Here is a 26,379-nt window from a genome sequence, read left to right on the forward strand (position 1 = left end):
GCGGATGAAAATAACAATTTCCTTCGGAATAGGAACCTCAATTTTCACTTTCTTCTTATCTACCACATCGTCCTCGCCGCCAACGATTTTATTCGGAACAGGAACCTGAATTTTCCTCGGAATTTGAAGGACCGGCACACGAAAGTTACGCCAGAAAATTCTTGGAACTTGAAAAATCTTTGAGTAAAATGGTCTATGCCCTCCATGTGATATAAGCGTCTCTAATTCGATTCACTAAAGATCCTCAAAAGACCAGCACACGAAAGTTGAAGGCCGTGGTAGGAGAATCCGGATGCCGGCAGCCTGTGCTGCTAGAATCTTCCAATTAACATGAGAACTAGACCATAAATCTGATGGTGAGACTAATTTATCAACGCCGAGCATTAGATCTGAAGCTGGTATCGGAAGTAGGCCATGATATCTGATTCGTTAAAACAAGAGAAATTTTCATGGAGAAAGACTAGAGTTGAGAGAGAGTGTGTGGAGAAAAATCTGAAAGAAGAGAGAAAAATGATACAAAGCATATTTTGTGGCTTAAGGGTAGGAGGTGACCATAAATAGATATTTGGCTATAAAAATCAAAAGGTAGCTACGGAATACAATTTTTTAAAAGAGTATTTATTTAAAATAAATAAGGTATCAACCTTTACTATAGGAGGTAAAAATTTATTTTTTTAATCATAATAATATAACTCATTTAACCCATGACCCTTATACCCATCTAACTCACCCAATAAAAAAAATTGAGTGAAATTTAAAAATAGTCAGATTACAACTGGTTGTTCAAAAATAGCTCAGTTTCAAAAGTAATCGAAATTTAGCCACTTTTCATGTAAATCTGAGCGAAAATACTGTCCAAAACCCCGGAAAATACGCCAGTATATTATGCTGGAGTTCCAGCATAAGTATACTTGAACTCCAGCATATTATACTGGAGTTCTAGGATAAGTATGCTGGAACTCCAACATAATATGATGGAGTTCCAGCATAAGTACACTAGAACTCCAGCATAATATACTGGAGTTCCAGCAAGTATACCGGTCCAGCATAATATACTGGAGTTTGGAGCACCGGTGCTCCAGTCTCCAATATATTATACTGGATCCAGCAAAGTATACCGGTGCAGCATAATATGGTGGAGTTCATACACAAGTGCACCGAACTCCAGTATATTATGCTGGACCGGTCTCTGTTGCAGCAAAATAGTGGCTATTTTTCATTGACTTAGTAAACGCTGGCTATTTTTGAATGACCAGTCCGAAAACTGGCTATACCGTGCTGTTTTGACAAAAAAATTGGTCCACGTTAATTACATTCGCGAATATGCACATAATCCATATAAGATTTTCTTATACATCTTATATTACTGAATTATGTCTTTTATTGGACAAAATTCATCTAAGATCGTCTTTTTATTGGACAAAATTCATCTAAGGTCCATCCTTTTCGTTTGCTTCGTTAATTTTCCACCTTTGGCTGAATTTTGGTTGTACTATAGGTTGAATGTTCGCTGAGTTCACTATCATCATTAATCATTAGTATTACCATTAAGCATTAGCGAAAAACCAATAATTAGCAAGTTGGAGATCACTCCATTGGCAAGTTTGCAGTATTACGTAATTAAAGTAGACCTGTTTTTTATTGGGTGGATTAAATTGGTATGAAGGTCATGGGTTTAATGGATTTTATTATTAAAAAATGAGGTTTTAATATAACATGGCATATCAAATGTGTGAAGTTTAATTTTTTAGTCAAAAGACAATAGTTGAATGACTATGTTGTCCTAAAAGAAACAAAAGTGACAATGATCCGATGTCCATAAATTAGTTGACCATCCAAGAAATTTACTCCTTAAACTCCAAACAATATAAGGGTCTTGGATTAAATTAACGAAATTGAAATGAATAATGAAAATCAGGGTCTTCACTAAATTGCAGTATTAGAAACAGAACAAAAAAGAAAAGCAGTAGGCAGCCGTAGTCATCAGACCTTGTAAAAGTAACTCAATATGCACCTTAACATTTAACAAATTAACAAAAGCAATAGTAGCACATGTACATAAAGAGACATCAATGTTTACATCATACTGAAAACAACATGAATTACAAAGATTTCAAATCTACTTTAATTCGGACCGACAATAAGGGCAGGATCTATTTTTCAGAAGCCATTCAAGAAAACATGTTTCATGATATATATGGGAACATGCCTTTAAGCATAAGACGGTAGAGCCAATTGAGAAATCTTCCCTGCAAATAAAGCACATCTCCAAAAAGATTTGAACCCTCACTTACAAATTTCATCTTTTGCAATCCTAAATCCTTCTGCAAAGCATCAAGCTTTTCGAGTCGTGAACTGATCACTCCTTGAGGCCTTTTCCGCGCCTGAGTATTGTGGTCTGGTTCAATATTCTTAAGCTTATTCAAGAATTCTATTTGGGATAGTTGAGTGACCTTCAAAATTTCCAAATTCATAAAGCTATGAACTTTGTCGTTAGGCGAAGCTGGAGAATCCATCATACTCCTAACAGAGTCCACTATTTTGGAAATCAACATGTCCTTGTTTTCCAAAATGGCAGTTATCTCAATTTTGCCATATTGTTTTGTGTCTCTCCAATTTAGCTTATCCTCCAAGGAAAAAGGGACATTCATCAAGTAGATAATTTTCGACATAATATCATGAGCATCGTCCGAGAAGATTTCATCGTATGGAATCCAAAATATGAGCTCAGTTTTGTGATCAAGTATGTGATTTTTACCAAAACTAGTAGAAAGTGATGATGAAGAACAAAACATTACAGTAACCGAAACTTGAAGAGGCAAACCAACCTTGTCAAGAGAGGTTTTGTTGAGATGAAGCGTGCACTTCTTTTGTTGTCTAAGCATGTAAGTAGTGGATTTTGAACCTGTCACGCACACATAAGAATTTTTTGCAAAATTAGACCATTGTCTTAGCGTTGTTGTTCCTGCAGCAACTGCAGCCGACATATTTCTTAGAGTGAGTGATTTTGGAAAGGAATTTGTTGTTTCTTGAATGATTTTGAAGTAGAAGATGTGTAGTGGTTGATTAATGTATTTGTATGCACTTTTATAGTAAAACCATAATCCTATAAAAGTTAGGATTTTGAATCCGAGAAGAACTAGGAAAATAGTAAAAGCGTGTGCCCATATTTTGAGTCCAAGAAGAAATAGGAAAGACGTGGGCCCTACGATAATCCGAGAACAACTAGGAAAATAATTTCAGTAATGCCAACTCCAAACAAACTAAACGAATCAGTCTAAAAATATGCAATTTTAAGAAAAACAAAAGGAATCAAACCGAATCAGATTATCAATTAATTTGCAGAAGAACAGGGAGAAACTGAAGCCGCGAGAAAGAGTGATTACCTAATGGGGATCGTCAATGGTGGCCACAAGGAATCCGGGCAATGGTCGTTGTCGCCACACGAGCACTGGCTCGCGCTTGAAGACGGACCCAGTGCTACATGCAGCGACATCAACCAATAGCCAGAGGGGAATTATTTGGTGAATTATTGCGGATGTTTGGTGGTTGGCCGCCGCCATAGGGCGATTCCCGGCGGCGGCTCTGGGCAGATGGTGAGAGAGAGTGAGGGAATGAAGAAGTGAGATGGTCTCTAGGGCTTGGGGGTTGGTTCAGACATTTTCATGTGCCAAAGGGGTTAGTTCTGATCGTTGGATCAATTGATATGAAGGGTGGGGATTAGCTTGGATCGGGTCGTTTGGTTTATTGGGGGACTGGACCGGATTCGGGAGTTGGGTTGGGGTGGATTTGGTCTGGGCAGACCTTGCATGGATATTGGGCTGCTGCATCTGGCCCAATTCGGCAGCCCCTCTTTCCTTTCTTTATTTCTTCAATTTAACTCTCAAATTTAGCCATTTTATTAACACTCCTAATTCCAACTAATTTTCAAAATTAACCTAATGACCTATTTTTCTAACAATTAACTAATTTATTTAACTAACAATGCATGTAAAGTGACAAATGAATTTTTGGTATTTTAGTGTTTTAATTAATTATGCCATTAAAATCTAAGAAAATGTAAAGATTAAAATATTTTTGAATTTTTCTTAGGATTTAAAATGCTACTAAAAATGCATCAAATATAAAGACGCACAAATCAAATCAAATCAAATCAAATATAAAAAAAAATTCTATAATTCTATAAAATAATTTTAAAAAAACTATTTTTGAAATTTTTTGGAGTAATTTATATATTGGCCAAAAATTACATGCTCGCCATCATTAATAATTAGTATTATCATTAAGCATTGGTGAAAAACCAATAAGAGGATTCTGGCAAGTAGGGGATCACTACATTGGCAAGGTTGCAGTATTACGTGTTGGGTTTGTTATTTAACAAATAATAATAAAAGAGGTGTGAAAAAAAATGGTGGGAAAAAAAATGGAAGGATGACCCGCGACCCGGTCCGGTCTATCCCGTTTTTCTTTTCCGGATTAATTTAAATTCGTTTTAAATTTCCCGCAAGAATTTCCAACAGCCATGGTTGTTCTGAAACAGTGTCACACCTGTTCCAACAGCCATGACTATTCTGAAAAGTTGCAAACCTCTTCAGAGGGTCACACCTATTCCAACAGTCATGACTCTTCAGAGGGTCACACCTGTTCCAACAGTCATGACTATTCTGAAAGGTTGCAAACCTCTTCAGAAACATCACCAAGTTGACTATAAATAGACCTTCAAGTCCCAGAATATTTACTTACGAAATTTTCTAATTATCTTCTTCTTCTTCTGCACTAAAATTCCAGTGTGTTTTGCTGCCATCGAGTGGTTCGCTGATCATCGGCGTTTTTGGTACCAACACTCCGGTGAGTTAAATCGTTCTATCCTGGGAGGATACATTCCATAACCTCGGGTACCTGAGGGGAATAATTTCCTTAAGGATACACTGTGTATTCAGTGGGCTCGATTTGTTCCAATAACGTTTCAAAAATTATTTTGAAGTTCGAATATTATTTTTCAGAATTGTTTCTACTAACTTTCTGTTTTATTTTTCAGAAAGATTACTGTTTTATTTACTTATAGCAATACAGATAAATAGCAATTTATACTGACATTTGCGATATGAAGTCGACATCATCTCGAGGTGGGAAAAAGTATTTTATTACTTTTATTGACGATTATACTAGATATTGTTATGTTTATTTGCTTAATAGTAAGGATGAAGCAATTGAAGCATTTAAGCAATACAAGAATGAAGTAGAAAATCAATTGAATAAAAAGATCAAAATGATTAGAAGTGATCAAGGTGGAGAATATGAATCTCCGTTTGCAGAAATATGTTCGGAATATGGAATTATCCATCAAACTACTGCACCTTACACACCTCAATCCAACGGAATTGCGGAAAGAAAAAATCGGACATTAAAAGAAATGATGAATTCTTTATTAATAAATTCCAGATTACCGCAGAGTTTGTGGGGGGAAGCTATCCTTACAGCTAACCGAATACTCAACAGAGTACCCCACAGCAAAACGCAATCTATTCCATATGAAAAATGGAAAGGAAGAAAACCCAACTTGAAATATTTCAAACTGTGGGGTGTCTAGCAAAGGTACAGGTTCCTTTACCTAAAAGGGTTAAAATTGGACCAAAAACAGTAGATTGCGTTTTCATTGGATATGCTACAAATAGTAAAGCATGTTGACTTTTGGTTCATAAATCTGATAATCCCGAGATTCATGTTAATACGGTAATGGAATCAGATAATGCTGAATACTTTGAAAGCATCTATCCGTATAAAACTAAAAGCGAGTCGTTAAGTGAAAAACCTAAACGACCTCGGGAAGAACCAAAGGAAAATACTCCAAGTATAGAAGATCCAAGGCGTAGCAAACGTCAAAGAACATCTACGTCCTTTAGACCAGATTTTGTGACATTCTTGCTTGAAAATGAGCCTCAAACTTTTAAAGCGGCTATGTCGTCTTCTGATTCAGCATTTTGGAAAGAGGCAGTCAATAGTGAGATTCAATCAATTTTGGATAATCATACATGGGAATTGGTTGATCTTCCTCCAGGAAATAAGCCTCTAGTGAGTGAGTTAATTAATAAAAATAAGAAGCACTACTATATTATTATATAATATATACTCCATAATTTATATTTATATAATTATTAATAAAAGGTTTTAAATTTAATAACTTTTAATATTTGGTAGACGTAAAATTGAGTGAGTTAATTGGATAAATTTTTTTCACTAAATTAAATAATATATTTATCTTCTCATCAATTTTATTTTCTTCCTTTATGTATAGTCTTTTTTCATGTTTCTCACGATTTTACTTTTTAATTTCAACTCAAATTCTCTAAATTAACTATTCTGTTTTGTCACATTTCATTGATTCACACACTAGAAAGCAAGTTCTTTTGTGTTTCATCTTTTTTAACTAAGAAATCCTCGAGACAAATGTCACAAGATTCAAAACACGACAGATAATGGGTTCACCCTTTACCATTTTCATTTAGGGGAAGATCAATTCAATACCATATGATGTGCGACTAACTCATACATCATGAGTTGCACTCTCACCACTATATCAAAGTCATGTAGTTTTTTTTGTATCTCAATATAATATGGATTTCGTAAAAGACGTTTCAGGGTCTTTTTAGTATATTTTGGTTTTAGGCCACCAGTTCTATTGAGCCGCCCTTCATTGACGATCAACAGTTATTTATAGACTATAGCCCCACCATGAACGTACTGTTCAACCAACTTTATTCACATTTGGTAACTGAATGACACACTCACTGCCTTTAATGTTCTTGTTATTATTGCCTTAGCTTAAATGAGACTCTATAAATTTGATTGAGAATATCAGGTGTGGACAAGTGGCTCTGATAGGAGACTAGTAAAGCCTTTAATTTAGGTCCCCCCAAAATTTTTAATAATGAATTTTAAAATTTTATTTCAAGTTAGACAATATTAAGGTTTGTATAAAAAAATAAAAAAGTACAAAAAATTGTAAAAAAAGAAAAAAAAAAGAAAGGTGTCTACTCTTTAACAATAAAATATTTTAAAACTTTGAATTAAACTACTTAATCTTCATATTAGTAAATTTACAACAATATCAAAGGTAACATATTGTAAATACATGTCTAACATCTCATTTATTTAAATTATTATTTTCTAATATAAATAATAATATTACTATGTGAAGTTAAAGACTTTATGTCATTTAAGAATATATACTATAAACAATAAGTATGAAAAAAATGGCAAGATTAATTTTTTTGCATATATGTGTATACATACTAATAAAAATAAGTATAAGGCCTCTTGTTAAAATTTGGGTTTAGGCCACTAATTTTAAGAAGCAGCCCTTGGTAAAACCATAGTCTTATGAGAATTATGATTTTGAGTCCGTGAAGAACTAGGAAAACGTGGGACCTACGTTTCATACTTACCATAATGGCAATTCTCATTTAATTTTGAGTCCGAGAACAACTAGGAAAACAAGTAATGCTTGGGCTCTACGTAGTTATTAATTTACAAAAGGACAGGACACTGACGCGTTTAAATAAATAGAAGCCTCACTTTTTTTTAGCCAATAAACAACACATTTTCTATTAAGGAGGTATATAGGTCCGGTTGATTCGGATAACCAAATCAATTATATCGGGTTATTAAAATTAAAGACCAAAACAAACCAATAAAAGTCAGATTTTTTAATCTCGTTTTTTCTCGAATTTTTCGAGTTTTTTTTTTCTTTTCATAAAGTCTTCATAATATAAAACATAGAATTTGTGCTCCAAATATTTTTGTAATCTTAGCAAGACAAAACTATATAAGGTATTTTTCAAGAAAATAACTTAAAATATGAGATCAACTATCTTGTACGAAAATATTCAACAATAAAGATAAAAAAATCGCATAATAAATATAATTAATAAGCCATAATAAAAATGAACATAATCTAGAATTACTAAGTTGTTAAAATAAGTATGACTAAGTACTATTTATTTACATGACTAAATGTTGAGGTTTTAAGCTAAAGGGGCATTGTCCCATATTGGAAGAGGAAGAGGTTTTGATGGGTATATAAGCAATTGCTCTTCTTCTAGCTCTTAAAGAGTTGAGAAGAAGGCAAGCTCGCGCCGTCGTCGCCGTCGCTCGGCTTTGGGTTTGGATTTGGATTTGGATTTGGTCAATTGATCGATTGATTGATTAATTTTTTGGATCAAATTTATTTGTTAATAGTAAATATTAACAGAAATGTTATTATATCTGTTTTAATAACATAATATTAATATTAAAATTAAATCCAACGAAATATTAAACCTTTTACCGTTATCCGTTTTTCGGTTTTGTCATTGAAAATTAACCTCCCTCTTGAATTCCCGATTTATTGTTGCGTAAATAGCCATTTATGGTATGGCATTTATGCTATGGCCGTTTTGCATAAACAACCTTTCTGAAGAGTTGCACCTCTTCAGTTTTGAGCTCAACATTAGCTATAAATACAAGTCCATTCTCTCATATTTTCTATACGATTTTATGAGTTCTCCTTCTTTCTTCTGCATACTTTTAACTTCAAAGAAAGCAACACTAAGTGTGATTTGCTACCGAACTTTGTGTTCGCTGAAACACTGGGGTTTGAAGTACCACTACACCAGTGTGTAATTTGTTCTATCCTGGGAGGAAATAATCCATAACCTTGGGTACTAGGAGGGGATTAAATTCCTTAAGCAAACACTGTGAATTCAGTGGGCTCGGATTAACTTTTATTTCGTTTACATTTTCTGTTTATATGTTATTTTATCTTTTCCGGAATTAGTTTACAAATACAGTTTACTAATACTAAACACTAAAAAGAATAAGTTATACATTTTATCTAAACCATGAAAAAAAATAGATATCCAAGACTATTCCATTCTAGTACAATTAAATTGAATGTCTTTTGTTAGCACTAATATAATTTGATTTTGGTTTGGGATTTCTTTGAGTTACTAATATTTATGAACTATAAAACTTATCGGGGCATTCAAAATTATAAGTCCAAGCTTGAAATAAAACGTTAAAAGATAAAAGTATGAAAAAATTTAAGAAATATTTATTAATTACGCTGCAATAAATATTTTTATGTATTAAATCTATTAAAAATTTATATACATGTAATGTCAGGTTAATTTGGTTTCGGTTTTATTTTTTTTAGTTAAAACCAAACAAATCAATTATGGTCGGATTTTTTTTTTCCAACACCAAACCAAATCAAACCGAACCATAGTCGAGTTTTTTTTCTCGATTTGATTCGGATTATCAGTTTTGTGTGATTTGTCGGTTTCCTTTGTAAACCCCCACTTCCAACGGTGGAATTAAACATCAAGAATATCTCAATCTTAGTACAAACTTGGTATGATATTGTGTAGTAATTTTCTATATACGGTCTTGACTTTTATCCAACATGTGCACTGTATATGCACACATACTTACGGATCGTGGAAGATAGCGTAAGATGCAAGCGAATATTACATTTTATTGCACCAATTATTCAGTAATTAATTTACTTTCTTCCTTAATGGAAAATTAGATCTATTGCATACAATGTATATGAATCAAGTTTTTCTGATGGGAAGAAGCAAATAAAATATTCGGGTAATAACTTATTTTCAAGGATAATAAATATTAAGTGGGACCAAGAAGAATTACCTACTTCTTGATAAGCCAATCTGAGATGATAAGATCATTTACAACAGTATATCCTGTTAAACTAAGATACTTAATAAATTTGTTACCACTTGAAACGTCAGCATCAGAAATTCCAGAAAGAAGTAGCCAACCTTGACAATATTCAGCATTATTGGCAGCTATTGAAAATTCAAAACTTGCTGCATCATATAACTTATGTTTTTCAACATTAACCAAAGCACTCTTGTATAAACCTATTATTTGACCATACAAGTTGAGACATTGACCAAGAGCTGACTTTGATTCGACTCCTATAATATTTCCTTTAAGCTTTTCTCCAATGTATATTTGTGTTCTTGTAGCGTTTATTAGTCCTGTCTCGATGATTGATAGTGTTAGATGCAGCAGATCCTCTGCTGATATGATTAGAGGACTTGATTTCAAAACGTCTAAACAGAAGGAAGAATTCCAATCTGTTGAACCCCAAGCACAAGCCTTGTCGACCAATTTTGGAGAATCTGGCTCTGATGTAGCACAGAAGAATCCCAAAATAAATATTGCAAGAATTGAAACATTTATTGATGAAGACATTCTTCTTGTGAAGGTATAAATTTTGAGAGGAGAAAAATAAAATAAAAACAAAACAAATTTTCAACGAGGGAGTGGAAGGGTATGAAGTTGCAACACAAAGTTATGAATTGTGTCTGATATTTTGGGATGATGGATTTGATTAAATAATTGTTTGGTATGCTCATTTATTAATATGATTAATAGAATAGATAGTTCACAATTTAATCGTGCTTAATTGCAAAGAAGGTAAAGAATTTATTTGTTAAGATTCAACCATAGAAAGAACACTGTATTTGGATGGATCAATGGATTTGGATCAAGTACATTCCTGCTAATGAATTATATAACAACAGATGCACTCCCTTTCTCCTTACCAAATATTGTAATAATGGGTTTCAAAATCAACTGCACATTGTTTTATCCAGACTTCAAATGTCCAATCAATTTCATTTTATTTCCACAATTGTGTCGTTAGTGAATTGTAATATGAAGTTGAAAAGATGCAGAAGATTTAAGATACCACAAAAATTGGTGAAAACAAGGAGAAGAAAATGAGTGAGAACCACCTCTATATAAATTAACAGAGGCATCAGGTCTACACAAAACAAGCCAGTTCATCCCCAAATTGAACAGAATAAGAAGCAGCAGCAAGCCAAAACAGGGCATTTCCTTGTCATTCAAAAAATTACACACACGCCTATTCACTAATTTTCCCAAAAGAATATTTGTATCAGTCTAGTATCCAGTGGTGAATGAGAATGTGAAAAGGACATAATGTATTACAGATTTAACCTACAGGAGTAAGTTACAAGTGCAGCCCAATGATATATCCATTGGCGTCAACTGTACAACATCATTAAATCATTGATAAGGCTCCCGCGAAGTAGTATGGCTCCTGCTCTCGGGGACGTTGGTTTTCGTGCCAAGGACCTCTGATGCGATTTCCCAGCTCCCGCTTCTTCCTCCCCAGCTCGAGTGTCGTGTGTCTGATTGCACGTTGGGAGCTCGCCTATCTGACCCATGAACTGAATCAGCCTCAGATGAATTATGATAGGGCACATCACTCCCCCGGCTACGTATATCTGCTTCAATATCTTCAATATTATGACGCTGTGAGATCTTTAGAAGGTCTCCACCAATATCGAGATCATCTTCTACCTTCACTCGATGATCCTCACCCATTTCAACTTCAGCTTCCCTGGTAGTAGGCAAAGGCGGTCGTGGTTCTTCCTCTTGTACATAAGCTCGGAAGTTGTTCCGTGACGGTTTTACTTTTGTGCAAAATACTTCCATGAAGTTGTTCAAACAACCAAGGTCATAGACATTGATCCTGTTTTCTGCTCTATACCGGAAATTCTCATAGGTCGTCTGAGAAAGGACAAGGTTAAACACTAGTGAGAATGCAAAGACTTGCATATCAAGAACAGCGCAAGAAAAAAATTTCTTGTTGACACGATAGTAAAGCGGATGTTCCAGACAGACCTTGTCAAAAAGCTATTTACTTTAACTACCTACATAGACAATACTTGACTAATGCATGAATATCCAAACCATTTTGCTGTTTTGCATGAATAGAAGGAAAGAAAAGCAAGCGCATTTTATAAGATAACTATATTGCTTACTGTTTCTCTCCATTCTTTCCTTTCTATCCTAAATCCGACCATCCCAAAACCTTCACAAGAACTAACTGCAACTATTAAACATAAATGCAAAGGAACAACTTGAAATGAAAAGGTAGACATAAAACACCAACCTGACCCTACCCTCCTGCAACAGTACATTAAAAAGCAAAAGCAATAATGGGAACAGAGAAAGTAGTACATTAGGCTCCTCATCTTTTACTTGCTTGGCAAGGTCAGCAAAAAGGAATCAAAAGCTTCCAATCATATTCTGCTCAAAAAAAAAAGCAGCATATTCATGGGCCCAACAAAGGTAAAAAGCAGACGAAGGCAATATCACAAGAAGCATGGCCTACGGAATGCACCACATATGACCTGTTCATGCCCTATCTTGAAGCACAATTAGCATCAAATTTCTCTTAACCTCTATAACAAGATTGAACTTAGAACCAAATGTCCTATCATGACTACAAGATAAAGCAACTGACCTGATTGGTACTTATTAGATACAAGTGAAAGCCGGTGAGCCCACCAACAAACCACAGGGAAATAAAACAATAAGCCATTAGAATGACAGATGCTGGCGACTCTTTCATTGCCTTCCAGACTGTGCCTTGATCATTATTCATTAGCACCTTGATGTACAGAGCACATATTGCAAACACATAGATGCACAGCAGCATAGCAGAAGAGACAAAGCAGAAGAAAAAACGGTAGTTGCGCTGCACGATAAAATGAGAGCTGTCAAGAGTAACCCAATAGATCCAAAAATTAAGGAAATTTCATAGAACCAATTTAGATAGTACAATACCCTACCAATCCAATGCACTGGCCCACCCATGGGCAGTGGTGATCAAATCGCTCCACACAATTGTTACAGATGGAACAGTGCGAACAACGTGGAGGGCGATATAACATGCAGGTATCACAGTATTTCACTCTCACTGGCATCCCATTAACAGTTACTTCTTTTGTCCGGGGAAATTGAAGGCTAGGCGTTTGTCTTCCACCAATCTCTACTGATGCAGAAGTGTCATAACGGAATTCTTCCTCTGGCGGATGAGAATTACGTGGAACAATACCTGGATCTCTAGCTGATGTAAGAAGCAGCAGCACCAATACCTGCCAAAACCAATTCAGGGATCCTCTAAGCCACAGCTTGTGAGTTGATTCATTTCTCCTCTACACTATTTCGGACTATCAAAAAGTGATACCCATATAGAGAGGTGATACCAGTACATAGTTCGACATAGAAAGAAGCAAATAGAACAAATTATCGGGCAACTATTTTCAGAAGTACTACCTTCAGCTAAATCTTTCCAAAAAAATAAAGATAAAACAAGTAACTTCAATCAAATTCTAAAAGTTTCACTAACAAAATCTGAGAGCTGACAAAACATATCCATACGTGCGCGAGATTTTGGAATGTTCAGTAGTGTCTAACTAGTAAATAGTGCAACTACCAACAGTCCAAACTAAGATGAAAATTAAGATTATCCAATTATTGGTCATCTATAATATAAGATATTAAAAGCATTCGTTATTGCCTCCTCCTACGGTAATCAAGTCTGAAGAACATGAGTAAACAGAAAAAGACTGGAAAATATGTATCCAAGTGATCAGGGAAAATAGAAATTCCATGATCACCAAGTACCATGAAATCTAACCAGCAATTTTACTGCTCTTGGCACTACAGTTAATATCCCCACCCACCAAAAACTCAACCTGAAAAGATATTAGCAAAACCTAATTATGTAACTGTTACACTTATGTGTAAAAATGGAAAAATCAAAGCTAATAAATAATCAGGAGAATGAAAAAACAACTGCACATACAAAGTGACAAACAAATCCTAGACACGAATGCTAACGTATCCATGAACAAAATGAAATGCAGCAACTAGCCACTAGCTAAAAACCACAAGAATTCAAAGTAAAACAAACTTGTCACATTATTTTAACCATACTGGTGACAGAAGTAACATGCAATTATTCTCAAGAGTCAAGTAAGGGGTTAATAAACTTACATGGATAGTGAAAATAATTGCTACTGCCAAAATAGCATATCCTGCATTGTATGATGAAAACTCATGGCGCAGATGCCTTGCGACAAAAACACAGAAAACAGTGACGGGTACTATGATAAGCAATAAGGTTATAAGCAATGACTTTGCATCTGGCCCAAAAATCAACCTGCCACCTAGAAAAAAATACTGCAGAAGAAAGGAAATGAGTAAAAACAAAGAAGATAAATGAGAAGTAAAAAGTATAGCATGGCATGCTACTGCTGATTTGTTATAGCAACAGATAAACAATTACGCTGTTGTTGCTGCAAAATGAAAATATTGAAAAAGGACTTATCTTTTCTGTCCTTTGATTCACAAGAATAGTTGGAAGATCAAGAGACAGTTTCAAGGGGAAGAAACGAAGAATTTCTCTTCATGCAATCATCAGTGCAAGTGAAAAAATTTCTATTGGTACTGTCAATGTTCTGTTGGCAATCTTCTCCACTTACTTTTCTTTTTTCAAGACCCCTCCTCTTTGTTTAGAACAATCTAGGCGTGGCTATGATCATGATTTCATACTCAATGATGTTAGAGTTATACATATATTATCTAAAGACAGAGAGATATCTAATTGAATGGCCCAAGAGGGTTGTACTGAAAAAAAAAAGCCAATACAAGGGGACTTTAGGCCCCAGAAGTCAATGGCCCAGTGTACAAGGGCCCCTGTACAAAGAAGCTATATACGAGGAAAACAGCCTGATCGACTACATCCATACTTTACAACAGTGATTTTTATACAGAGGCTTCCCCTTTTTATGAGGGGCTTCCGCTGCTTTCTACAAGGATCCTCCCTACTTTTGCAATGTCCAATACTAGCTGAGCGCTTGGATTTTAACACGACCAATACTTGCTTATCAAAATAAGCCCAAAAAAAAACTAATGGGCCAATGGTGAGCCGATCATGATATTAAACACTCTACTTTAATTTTTTTTTTTATTTTTTTTTTTATAAGTAGACTTGAGGTTAGTTTTACGAATAAAAAATCTTTAGTATTCGAATTTCAAATGCTACTATGCCCAATCAAGTCTTTCAAGAGTGCCAGAAAGGAAGACAACTACCTTTTACTTTTTCTAATCACACATGTTTACCGAGCAAAGTGCACATTGTAGGAACCTTTAGAAGATTGTCAGTGTATTATGGCACATGTACTACGTTGAAATCACCTTCGGTTAACAGGGGCAAGTGTTAAACAATTCTAATCCAATGAAACTCCTCCAGGTAAGGGCACTCACAACCAGAACACAGTTTATCAAGAAGAGAAAAAAAATCCACACTAGGCCTGACTAAATGAATAATTTATTAGCAATTCCCTCAGAGTAACGCCTAACTCTCTTCCTAACCCCTCTATCATTGCTTGTAAAATATCTAATCATTTGACTACCTCTACATCACCACGGATCTTTTTCTCCTATTTATTGTTTTTGGTTTCTTTTTTTCCGGGAGGATAAGTAAATTACCATTAAAGCATACAATGAAGACGTAACACCCTACTGTGATACAGATTTCGTGATCTTGTTATCATCAACCTGTCTTCCCCATTTCCATATCATCTCAAGCTATACCAACGCCTTCCTTTTCTTTTTCCTTTTGTTTCTTGGGTGAAAGTGTATTATCTATTCTTTAATATTTGATACTTCGATGGTAAATCTCTTAAACTATCTTAGCTCAATACCTTTGATTGTTATCAGGAATATCTTATTTGTACAATAAAATAAATATATGGAAAATAATTGAATATGTAGAGAAGTTTGTCAAACAAAAGGGCTCCAACACATTGAGCACACTGTCCACTATAACCAACACCATTAGAAGTGTGGAAGTCTACTATGACTAACAGCAGAAAAACTTAACAATAAATTAACCTTCAAACACTAAATGACAACCAATTAAAGGAAATGTTTAAGGGCAAGAACAGTTGTCTAACGTACAGTCCCTCCAGGACTCAGCATCTTTACCTACATCTTTAAAGCAGCATATAGACTGCCAGGATATTCTTCCTTTTTTTTTCTCCTTTTTTTCCTTTTTCAACTTTGTTGGAGGGGGTGGGGGAAGGATGTGGCGGAGCCGTGGAGTGGAAGTAATCAATACTTGGGCAAAATATCAACAGCGCCATAAATTCAAATTCACTACATTTGTTAGTCCCTCTATAGAGGCTTCATTTAAAAAAATCTAGCCCTTCATATATCTGCGTGAACTACAATCCTTAAGATTACTGATTAACAACATCTCCATCATAAAAATGATTAAGTACCCAAGCTATGCACTCAAACTCAGTGAATAAACTTCCCTTGAAAAATTAGTCTTCTAATACTATTATATCCCTACATATTCGATAAAAAGCCAAGAGTCCTCACTGATACCTAAAGCACTTCATATACTTTTGAAATGATACTATGTTTTGATCCATATTTCCAAAGAGAATAAAATTTGAGTACAATGTGCTTCATCTCTTTTTCAATAAACCGAGAAAATCTGAAAAATCCAAGGAGAAGTTGTCAAAGCACCCTTTCTTCATGGTGCTTAATGAAATTTGTCAGCTATTAGCACAAAGGTAACTATAGCTAGTTGGGGGCCCTTCAATCATCGAAGTTTGCTATTTTTGTCTCTTTGAGTGGCCAGTGTATAAACTAAAAAAATTTACTCCTTGATAATCGAGAAATTCCTGAGGACCAGTGGCACACGATTTGAAATTTGGTGGACAATGGGCCGGCACCTCTACCCTTCTCTACTTAGATACCAAGCTTTTCTCTGCAGCAAGATTCGAATCTGTGACATGTGTGTAACCACAACTTGGAAAATATATACCACCAGGCCAAAGCCCTAGGGGCTGTAGATTAAGAATTTATTACTTACAACTTGGAAAATATTTTTTAAGAAATAAAATTTGCCTCATATACTAAACTAGCGTGCTTCTGGTTTTTTTATCTACGCCATCTTCTTTACAGGTTTGACCCTACTCCTATGTGACATGTGCCTAACCACACATCAGGGGCTGCACTTTTACCACCAGGCCAAAGCCCGAGGGGCTGTAGATTAAGAATTTATTACTTAGAACTTGGAAAATATATTTTTTTAAGAAATAAAATTTGCCTCATATACTAAACTAGCGTGCTTCTGGTTTTTATCTACGCCATCTTCTTTACAGGTTTGGCCCTACTCCTCTGTCTCAAAATTTTATACTCAGTATTTCATCATTTGCTGCCTATTCCTGAAAATTTTAGGTACTTGAATCACATGAGCATTGAGCAGTTACTTAGAAATTATATACAGCCCTCTTTCCGCTCCAGATTCAAAAAGGGTTCTGAAATCAAATCCATATGGGACGATGGAAAAAAAAGCAAAAACTTCTCAACAGAAAAGGTGACAACTTCAACAAGATGATAACATTATTATTCGCCCAAGAAGATAATAACCACGTGAACCATATGAAAGAGTTCAAATTCTTAAAAAGGCTGTGCCTTCTGATCTAGGACCAAAGGCAGCTCAGCATCCTACAAGATGAGAGGAACATGGGCACTTTGGTTTGCTCATCTAATTAAAATTTGCTTATGAGAGAGTCTAAATTGAAAAAAATAGTTGTAACAGCCACAAACCAACCTATAAGGAAATGTTAATTAACCAAACCACCAAATAAGAGAGTTACGGAATAGAGAATTTAGTAGGAAAAGGAGCCAATACATGCTTCGAATTTTTTCAAAAAAAGAGTAATGTTACTTCTTAGATCAAATATCATACACCCACTAGCCCGTTTATTTTAATGTATAATAACACCTGAAAGCTCAAAAGAATATGCTAACAGTATCCTCATTGACGTAACAGCTGACTCATTGCAATGACGTATCAGCTACAAAGTTATCTCAGTGTAGGACCTATATGACTTCATGTTGATAACCAGTCTGCCAATATTTTTCTTGCATAGCCTCCAGAAAAATTGGCCAGTTCTTAAGATATTCACCACAGAAGGGGCAAATTCAAAATTGTGTAGGTGTAATATTTATTTTATTTTTTTTGACAAGGTAGAAATAATACAATCTTTAGTTTTTCTTCTTTTGGGTTTCACAACTGGTGTCCAGTAGCCGCATTGGAGCCCGACTAAATATGGATTTGTGCCTGGAAGTCCCATATTGGGGGGTAAACCGTTGCTTAACAAAGGCGAATCCATACCCAGGCTCGAACCCGAGACCTCTGGTTAAGGATGAAGGAGTACTTAGCACTCTATACCCAGAGCTAGAAAGTGTGTATATGTAAGTTATATCTAAACTTCAAACTAGAGTTTCAACATTGTATTTCAGATTTTTATGAATGTAAGAAACTAGCAGATACTTGTCTGGAAAACATCCCGAGAATTCCAAAACGCAAAGAATGCTGAGGAGTAACATTCTTTACAGTTCAGATCAAAACTTAAGACATTTCATACGGCCATTAGAATAGCTTAAAGCTGAATTAAGCAAATAAAAATTCAATCTTTATGCACAAATTTGACAAAGTAACCATTACACACACTAGAAAACTATGTACAGTAACAAAAATATTCTCCAAAACCCACTACACCAAACAATACCCAACTAAAAGTTCAACCAAAACCCAGGAAAAAAATTAAAGCACAACCACATTAAAAAAAACCCACAAAAAAAGAGAAGCAAAATTTCTAATAATCAAAAGAAACAAAAGTAAAAAAGAAATTCTCACATTGCTTCCTTTCCAGACTTGGTACACGCGCTTTGCCATGTGGCACGCCTCAACCCCCACGTGCTACGGCCTCTCCTCAAACCTTAAGCTGGAACAGAGTCAAACACTTGAAACTTGAGATTGTTCATTATATGGTAAGCCAAATGCTCAAAAAAATTGAATTGCTTAAAGGGTTTTTCTGGGATTTTAATTTGGAATATGGGAAAGAAGAGAATTTGGGGGTTGGGGTGGGATAGGGTTACGGGGGTATGGGGTATAAGGACGGAAGAAGGTGGTGGTGGTGGTGGCGATTTTGGAGTTTTTCGTAAAAAGTCTCTTTTTTATGTTTCTGAAAGTGTTTTGTTTTTTTTAATTGGAATGTATTGGGAAAGAAAAGGTTAAACGCTTTTTAAACTTTACAACTTTTTTTTAAAATTGGAATGTTTTAATTTAATGCATTAACTTTTATCTCTCTTAGGTCACTATTTTGAGCAGTGACAAGATTTTCTGAATAGTTTTTAACTGTCATTTTTGGTCATTGGATTTGTTTAAGATTTTGAACAGCCTAGCTGTATGTATGCTTCTTGTCATATTGAAGATGTTTTTTAACATTATAAAATAAATAATAACAAATAAAGTAGTTAAATATAAATGTCTGGTAGAGCTTAGAGGAGAGAGAGCAATAGCAAGGAATATTCATGCAAATAGAGGGGTTAATTTCAATGGTGGTCGTCCAACTATGTGTTTATTTCACAAAAGTCACTATTTTATGTTTTATCATTTAAAAGTCACTCAACTTAATCTTTCTCACTTAAAAGTCATTCTAACTCAAAACCTACGAAATATTCTACAAAAAATTGGCATGGCATTAGATGTAATTAAAAAATCTAAAATAATGCCACGTCAGCTTATATGACCATACCCATTTTAGTCTCATTTCCCCCTCAACTCGGCTTGACCCTAACCCAAATAGGTTAAGATAAAAAATTATGTTTCTCCGCCTAATAAAATACACTATGTGGTTACTCTTTGAATTAGGTCTTTTAATCTAATAATTAGGTTTTCTAAATTTTTTTTTTGGTCTTGGTCATACTAATGAAATATTATACCGTGTCTTTCTTTTGTCCAAACTGTTAATGCTATAGGCTGCCTGTGATTGCAGTGTATATTAACAACCTCCATTATGCGCTTTAGTTTCTGGGTGTTGCTAACTGAACAATAATTTTGTTTATTGATGTTGCTTAACAAGCAACATTTTGATATTACGGTTGTACTTTAACTTCAAGAAAAATTATAAAATGATCTGAAGTATGCAAAAACTAGTTTTATTCATATTTTTATGGACTTTTAGAGCATTGATGGCATTAAAATTATTTTGTAAAGAATTTTTTTAGCATAAAATGATTATTTTTGTCTTCTCCTTTTGATGGTCTAATATTAATAACTCATTGGGTATGGGTCAAATCGGGTTGAAGGGAAATAAGCCAAACTGGGTATGGTCATTTAAGCCTATGTGGCACTATTATTAGATTTTTTAAATAAATTTAATGCCAAGTCAGATTTTGTAGAATATTTCATAGGTTTTGAGTTAGAATGACTTTTACGTGAGAAAGATGAAGTTGAGTGACTTTTAAGTGATAAAAAATATAATAGTGACTTTTGTGAAATAGACACATAATTGAATACGATCGGTGAAATTAACCCCAAACAGAGCAACAAAAGGCATGCAAATGAATTGGATTTTACCATTGGCATCATGTTATTTACACAAAATTAATGGAAAATTCTTTAGAAAGAAAATATACTTTGACTTCTTTTGATTTGTTTTTGTGTTACTATTCAAAATAAATTTTGCTTATCTGACATGAAATTGGAAATTTCTTCCATTTTAATTCTAAGGATAATGTCCTCTTTTTAATTAAGACATGAAAGTCCAAAAGCATTAACTAACATTCTAATAGATTCTAAACATATATGAACTTTGAAAATATAAAATTTTATAGTAAATGAGATTGTATCAAATGTAAATTCTAGAAGTTTGGCAACTAGAATATTATCATGACTATAAGTCTATATGTCCAATATTTCTCCAAATAATATCTGTAATGATTAAACAATAAGTGAAAATTTAGGTTGTAAGTGAAAAAAAAATATTTTTTAACACATCATAAAAAGTCAATCATGCCAAAGAAATTGCTCTAACTTTCGCAATAGAACAATGACCTCGAGAACCTTGGCGTTTTAAGAAAAGGTTGGTCGTTGATTAATGGCAGTAATATTATGAATTACTCAATCTGAACAAAGAACCTACAGAACAAAACTTATGTTTTTATGTCAGAAAATATTTGACTGAAAATATCACCACCTTGAGTTATTATGTTGTTTATAGAATGCATTCACCCATGAAAAGGTGTATGTAGGGGCGAAGATACAAGCCGACTTATGAGTTCGGTCGGACCCATTAGCTTTTGCTCAAACAGTGTATTTGGTATTTTGAATCTATGAAATATGTATAAATATTAAATCTAGACCTCATTCATCAATACTTGAAGTCGTGATCCCAAAATTTAGAACTCATAAGGTTGAAATCCTGGCTCCGTCTCTGGATATATGTCAGGACTCACGCGTTTGTGTGCTCAATAATAGAGGCATCTAGTGTTTAAGTGAAAAAGGATAAAATCAATACATACATCACCGATTGAGTTTTAAAGCACGCTGCTAATTGATATAAGATGTATAGTTATAGTCTCATATTTTTAAAAAAAAAAACATTCAAAGATAATTTGATAGAAACTAAGAGTCCACCAAACAGTACAGAGAATCAGGTTCTCTATCTGTTGCCACAGCAAAAAGACATAAAGTAAATAACACAAGATGTTTACGTGGAAAATTCTTTACTCAATGGATTAAAAACCACGACCTAGCAGTGTAGGATTTCCAACTTCACTAAACCGAGCAACTTCATTACAACCTAGGAATTAATCACTAACCTCTTGCAATAACTCTATTGTAAACCCTTTGTAATAACTCTATTACAAAGCAACAAACTTTGACTAACTCTAGTCAAGAAAACCAAAACAAAGAAGGTTGAAAACTGTCCTATAATAGCACTTCTAGAAACTAGTATAGGATTACAAATAAAGAACAAAATGACAAGACACAACAAACCAAAGGACTTAAGACATCTTCAATATTGGGATCTAGTCCTTGAGTTTGTAGCGGCTTTGTTCTGGAGAGAACCTTGAGAGCAGTGGCGGCTAGCACTTAAGAGAATGTGATTTTTCATATTGTCAAGTGTTAGGTCAAACCTTGTAACATGTTGTTTATATATGAGAGAGCATGTGAGAATAGATAGGGACATTTCATCTTTTAGTTTGGCCTATAGTAAGCAACAGATGTGTCATTGTACTGCTGCCAGTCGGTACGGTGAGGCAGCTTTTACAACAGTAGAGTTGACTGTACAACGACCACAAAACTGATCATATCTGGTTCCTCGAGAACATTTGGCAAATCATCAAAATACGAAATAGCATAACTTATCAATTTTCCCTTTTTGAATGATGACAAACCCATAATTGATATTCCCCCTGAGAACCAGATTCCCATTTGTTTCCCTTACGAATCAAACCTATAACAACATGTTAACAACAATGTTCCCCCTTCGAATTAGCCCCATCTTTCATGCATAACACAGCATATCAATTTTACCCCTTTGACCCCCCTCCCCCTTGAACTTCCCCATTTTGGCATCACTGAAAAGAGTAATAAAAGAAGCACAAGAAATTCAGTAACATTAACTCATGGCCACTTGGACAACACAATATGAACAATAACAGGAACAACATGTGAATTTTATTGCACAAACGTAGAGTAATTGCCCACAACGATTAATTATTATAAAATCACAGTAGTTTCAACAACACAAAATATGTTAATTAACAGCCAAAGTACCAATGTTATTAAACAGCATGGATCAAAAGTAGATAAGAACTTTGAAGGATTTGGAGGGACTTGAAGACATGGATCACTGGGCAAAAAGAAACTTAAGGGGCTAAGGCTTCGAGGAGCTTGTCCATCCACTCATTGGCGGTCCTCTGATCAATGACCATCTGCTCCTTCAGATCCTCCACCTGTTTTCTAATCTTGCATTCTCAGTCTTCAACTGAGCATTTTCTTCTGCCAAGGGACCATTGGGACCTGGTTCTGTTCCTTTCTAAGCGAGCTGAGACGTTAAGATGACATTTTCAGCCTGGATCCTATGAATCTCAGCGGTTGCATGTTCTTGTCAATCAAACTAGAAATTGTGGAATTGCTGCAAACTCCTCCCTTCTTCGGCACACACTTACACTCCACCAAAGTGCCAAGAGTAAACATTTGCTTCCTGGTCCCCACGGTTGCTTTTTTAAGCTTAACATCGAATTACTCAAAGACCCTGGTAAGGAAGAACCCGTAGGAAAGACCATGTTTGCCATCCTTTGTATTTGCAACTTTCATGATGTGCTCGATCATAAGACCTGGCAGGCTTATGGAAGTGAAGGTTGTCAATGCCTCAATAAGGACTAGATCAGAGATAGATGCATTGGACCTTCTCTTGGACCTAGGCAGCAGCACTTTGTTGACCATTTCAAACAGTAGTTGATATTCAGGCTTAAGCTTCTTTCTATACAGTCTGAGCCCAGACACAGTTTCTTCCCTTTTGACAATGAGCTTCATGAACTTAGATGAAGCAGTTCCCTTAACAGTTCCCAACCCATTAGTTGGAACACCAAGGATCTCTCCGAGCTTCTCCTCATCAAGAATTAACTTGTCCCATTCACGCACAAGCATAGTGTATCATCACCAATAATAAACAGATTGGCGTAGAAATTTTTTTACCTCATTTTCATACACTTTTGGACTTGGAGGAGCAAAGAGATGACTCAACTTTTGTAACTCAACGATGTCGTGAAGTTCCTTGATGCTCTGTTTCTCAACAATCTCAGGGTCAAAAACACTACCTAGCAATACTTTTTGAGACCTGAGAGTCGCCTTCCCCTCCAACTCAGACAACTCAACCTTTGGTTTCTTTGAATAATCAGGTTCCTTACTTGAACTAACCTTCCTTTTTCTGATAGGTCTTGTCTCCCCCTTCTCCTTCTCACTCTGCTCACCCTCCTTATCAGGAACTTCCCATTAAGTCGCCTTTCCTTTCTCCACTTTGCTCTTTTTGGAATTTTTCCTCACAATAGGAGATGCCTCCACCTCTCCTCATCCTCCACATCAACCACATCAACAGGTGGCGTGGCACCTCTTCCTCATCAATTAGTCTACTCTTCACTAACCTCCTCCTTTTCTTCAAAGAACTTTTCTCCTTACTTGCCTTCAAAGTAGTCTCAAGTTCAACACTTTTCTTTTGCCTAGTAGTAGGCGGCTTGTAGGCAACATGTTTCTTTCCTTTACACTAATCTTTGCCACTAGAACAGAGGCTCGTGTGAGCATAGAGCATAAAACAAGATCATCCTCATAATCATCTTCCTGAGAAGGACTGGAGAGACCCGGTCCTTCTCAGGAGAGAGATCTCTTAGAGGTACATCAATGGTCGACATTACTTGGGGATTGACATTGATGTCCAGATTAGCCCTTGAGGTACCTGTGTCTCATCCTATGTAGGAGCAGTCTTGAGTAAAGAAGACTCAGACTCTCCTTTGGTGGAGGGATGAGGTCCCTCATTCAGTTCTCCTTTATCAAGCACTTCCACCAGTTCCCTCTGACCCACCAGTTCCCCTTGAGTTCCTTTAGTACTTCCTCCATCCCTCAAGGCTTTGACCAACCCAGCCGCAATTTCCGTCTCACTCTCAAGAATATTTAATAAGAGGAGTAGTATTACTTGATTTCGCAGAGGTTTCTACAACATTTTCCTTGACAACCTCAATGTCCTCTCCCTTTGACTCATGCAAGTCAACAAAAGTCGACGTGGTAGCAACAACAACCAATTCCTATGTACCAACAACCTCAGTCACCTTGGTTTGACAGGTAACTTCGACACCGTCATCTTTCTCACTATTTTTTTATGTGTTTAGAAGAAATTTTTACACGAACAATGTTTGGTCACTTTCGACAAAGTCGAGTTTCTCAGTAGGAGCAGAGGTTGAGGGAGATGTTATAAATTTCTTAAGGGTTTGACTCTTGTGAGTCCTAGGGGGACAATAAATAGTGGGTTTTGTGGGTGTGATAGTAGGGTTATGGTCTGTAGATATTGGGGCTTTTGGGGTGACTCGTTGGGTTTCGATTCGGATGAAGTTGGGGTTTTTTACAGAGACAACGTTGGATTCACGTCTGACAGATTTTAAGAGGTGGATTACGAGTAAAACATGGTTGATTTCAGATAAGAAGGTACGAGGAGGAAGAATGTTCTGAGAAAGAGAGGAGATTTTTGAGTGTGAGTGAAGAGAGAGAGAGAGGGAGAGAAATAATTTTGACTTGGTGTAAGAGAAAAGAAATGGTTTTGGTATACGAGTCGATTCAGAAGGGGCGTATCATTTAGGACTTCAAATTTCAGAATAGAGTGCGGGAATTAATAATGTGTCATTCACAACAGTTTAAAAACCTATAAGTATTGAAGAGACTACTAACATGAGTCTAAGGAATCAAATTCCTTGACTTTTCTTGAAAATTTGGGCGAAAGCTCTGAGAAGTACATTGTCACTTATACTTGTTTTGTCCTGAAACTGCCATGCGAGTATACCTGTAACAGTATAACATTGAGTTAGATGCCACCAAAAAAATACTTTTTAGCAATGTACCTTTCCTTATTACGTATCCAATCATTGAGGGGAACTTGTGGAAAAGCAACTAGTTGAGCTTGATCAAGCCCAACTCCAAACGATTTCTTTCAAAGTGTTCCTTGCTCAACGTCTTGGTGAAGATGTCTGCTACATGGTCCTCCGTCTCGCAGAACTCCATACAAATCAGACTCTTTTTAACATTATCCCTTTGGAAATAGTGCCTAACATCAATGTGATAGGTCCTTTTGTGTTGCACTGGATTATTTGCCATGTTAAGAGCACTCGTATTATCATACAATAAGGGCACTCAATCAGTAAATACACCAAAATCCTCAAGTTATTGTTTGATTGATAACAGATGAGCACTACTCACCTTCAGCAGTAGATAGTGCCACGAAATTATATTTTTTTTGTACCCCATGAGATTAAGAACGACCCCACAAAATGTGCTATTCCAGACGTGCTCTTCCTATCCACTAGATATCCAGCATAATCAACATCAGCATATCCAACCAAGTTAAAATTATCTCCTGAAGGATAGAAGAAGACCAGGTCTAGAGTCCCTTTGAGGTACCTCAGATTTTTTTTTATTTGCAGTCTTCAAGTGAGATTCTTTTGTGCTTGATTGGAACCTTGCACACAATCCAATACTAAAGACAATATCAGGTCTACTAGTAGTTAAGTACAGAAGAGACCCAATGATACCCTATACATAGTTTCATTGACAGGAGAATTAGGTTCATTTAACCGAGTGGAAGTGGCTATAGGTGTATCAATGGTCTTACCATTTTCCATCTCAACCCTCTTCAGCAGCTCCTTGATGTACTTTTGTTGACTAATTATAGTGCCTTCTGAGCTTTGCTTTACTTGCAGCCCAAGGAAGAAATTTAGCTCACTCATCATGCTCATTTCAAATTTACTTTCTATGAGCTTTGCAAACTCCTCACAACGGGAATCATTAGTTGCACCAAAAATTATATCATCAACATAAACTTGTACAATCAACAAATTTCTCCCTCTTTTCTT

General features: G+C 35.5%; 2 protein-coding genes across 2 annotated transcripts; both read right to left on the reverse strand.

Annotated features, from left to right (window-relative positions):
- Positions 1-1,993: 1,993 nt before the first annotated feature.
- Positions 1,994-3,656, reverse strand: LOC109219367. Its single transcript, XM_019383809.1, has 2 exons — positions 3,387-3,656; positions 1,994-2,905 (listed from the first exon to the last, which is right to left on the reverse strand). Exon 2 carries the CDS (start codon positions 2,883-2,885, stop codon positions 2,187-2,189), a length of 699 nt encoding a protein of 232 aa, XP_019239354.1. The 5' UTR covers positions 2,886-2,905; positions 3,387-3,656; the 3' UTR covers positions 1,994-2,186.
- Positions 3,657-10,788: 7,132 nt separating this feature from the next.
- On the reverse strand, positions 10,789-18,971 carry LOC109219366 (protein S-acyltransferase 8-like). Its single transcript, XM_019383808.1, has 5 exons — positions 18,611-18,971; positions 13,882-14,067; positions 12,672-12,977; positions 12,344-12,577; positions 10,789-11,604 (listed from the first exon to the last, which is right to left on the reverse strand). Exons 1-5 carry the CDS (start codon positions 18,647-18,649, stop codon positions 11,098-11,100), a joined length of 1,272 nt encoding a protein of 423 aa, XP_019239353.1. The 5' UTR covers positions 18,650-18,971; the 3' UTR covers positions 10,789-11,097.
- Between the last annotated feature and the right edge of the window lie 7,408 nt (positions 18,972-26,379).

Source organism: Nicotiana attenuata, unplaced genomic scaffold, assembly GCF_001879085.1.
Source record: "Nicotiana attenuata strain UT unplaced genomic scaffold, NIATTr2, whole genome shotgun sequence".
Taxonomy (NCBI): Eukaryota; Viridiplantae; Streptophyta; class Magnoliopsida; order Solanales; family Solanaceae; genus Nicotiana; species Nicotiana attenuata.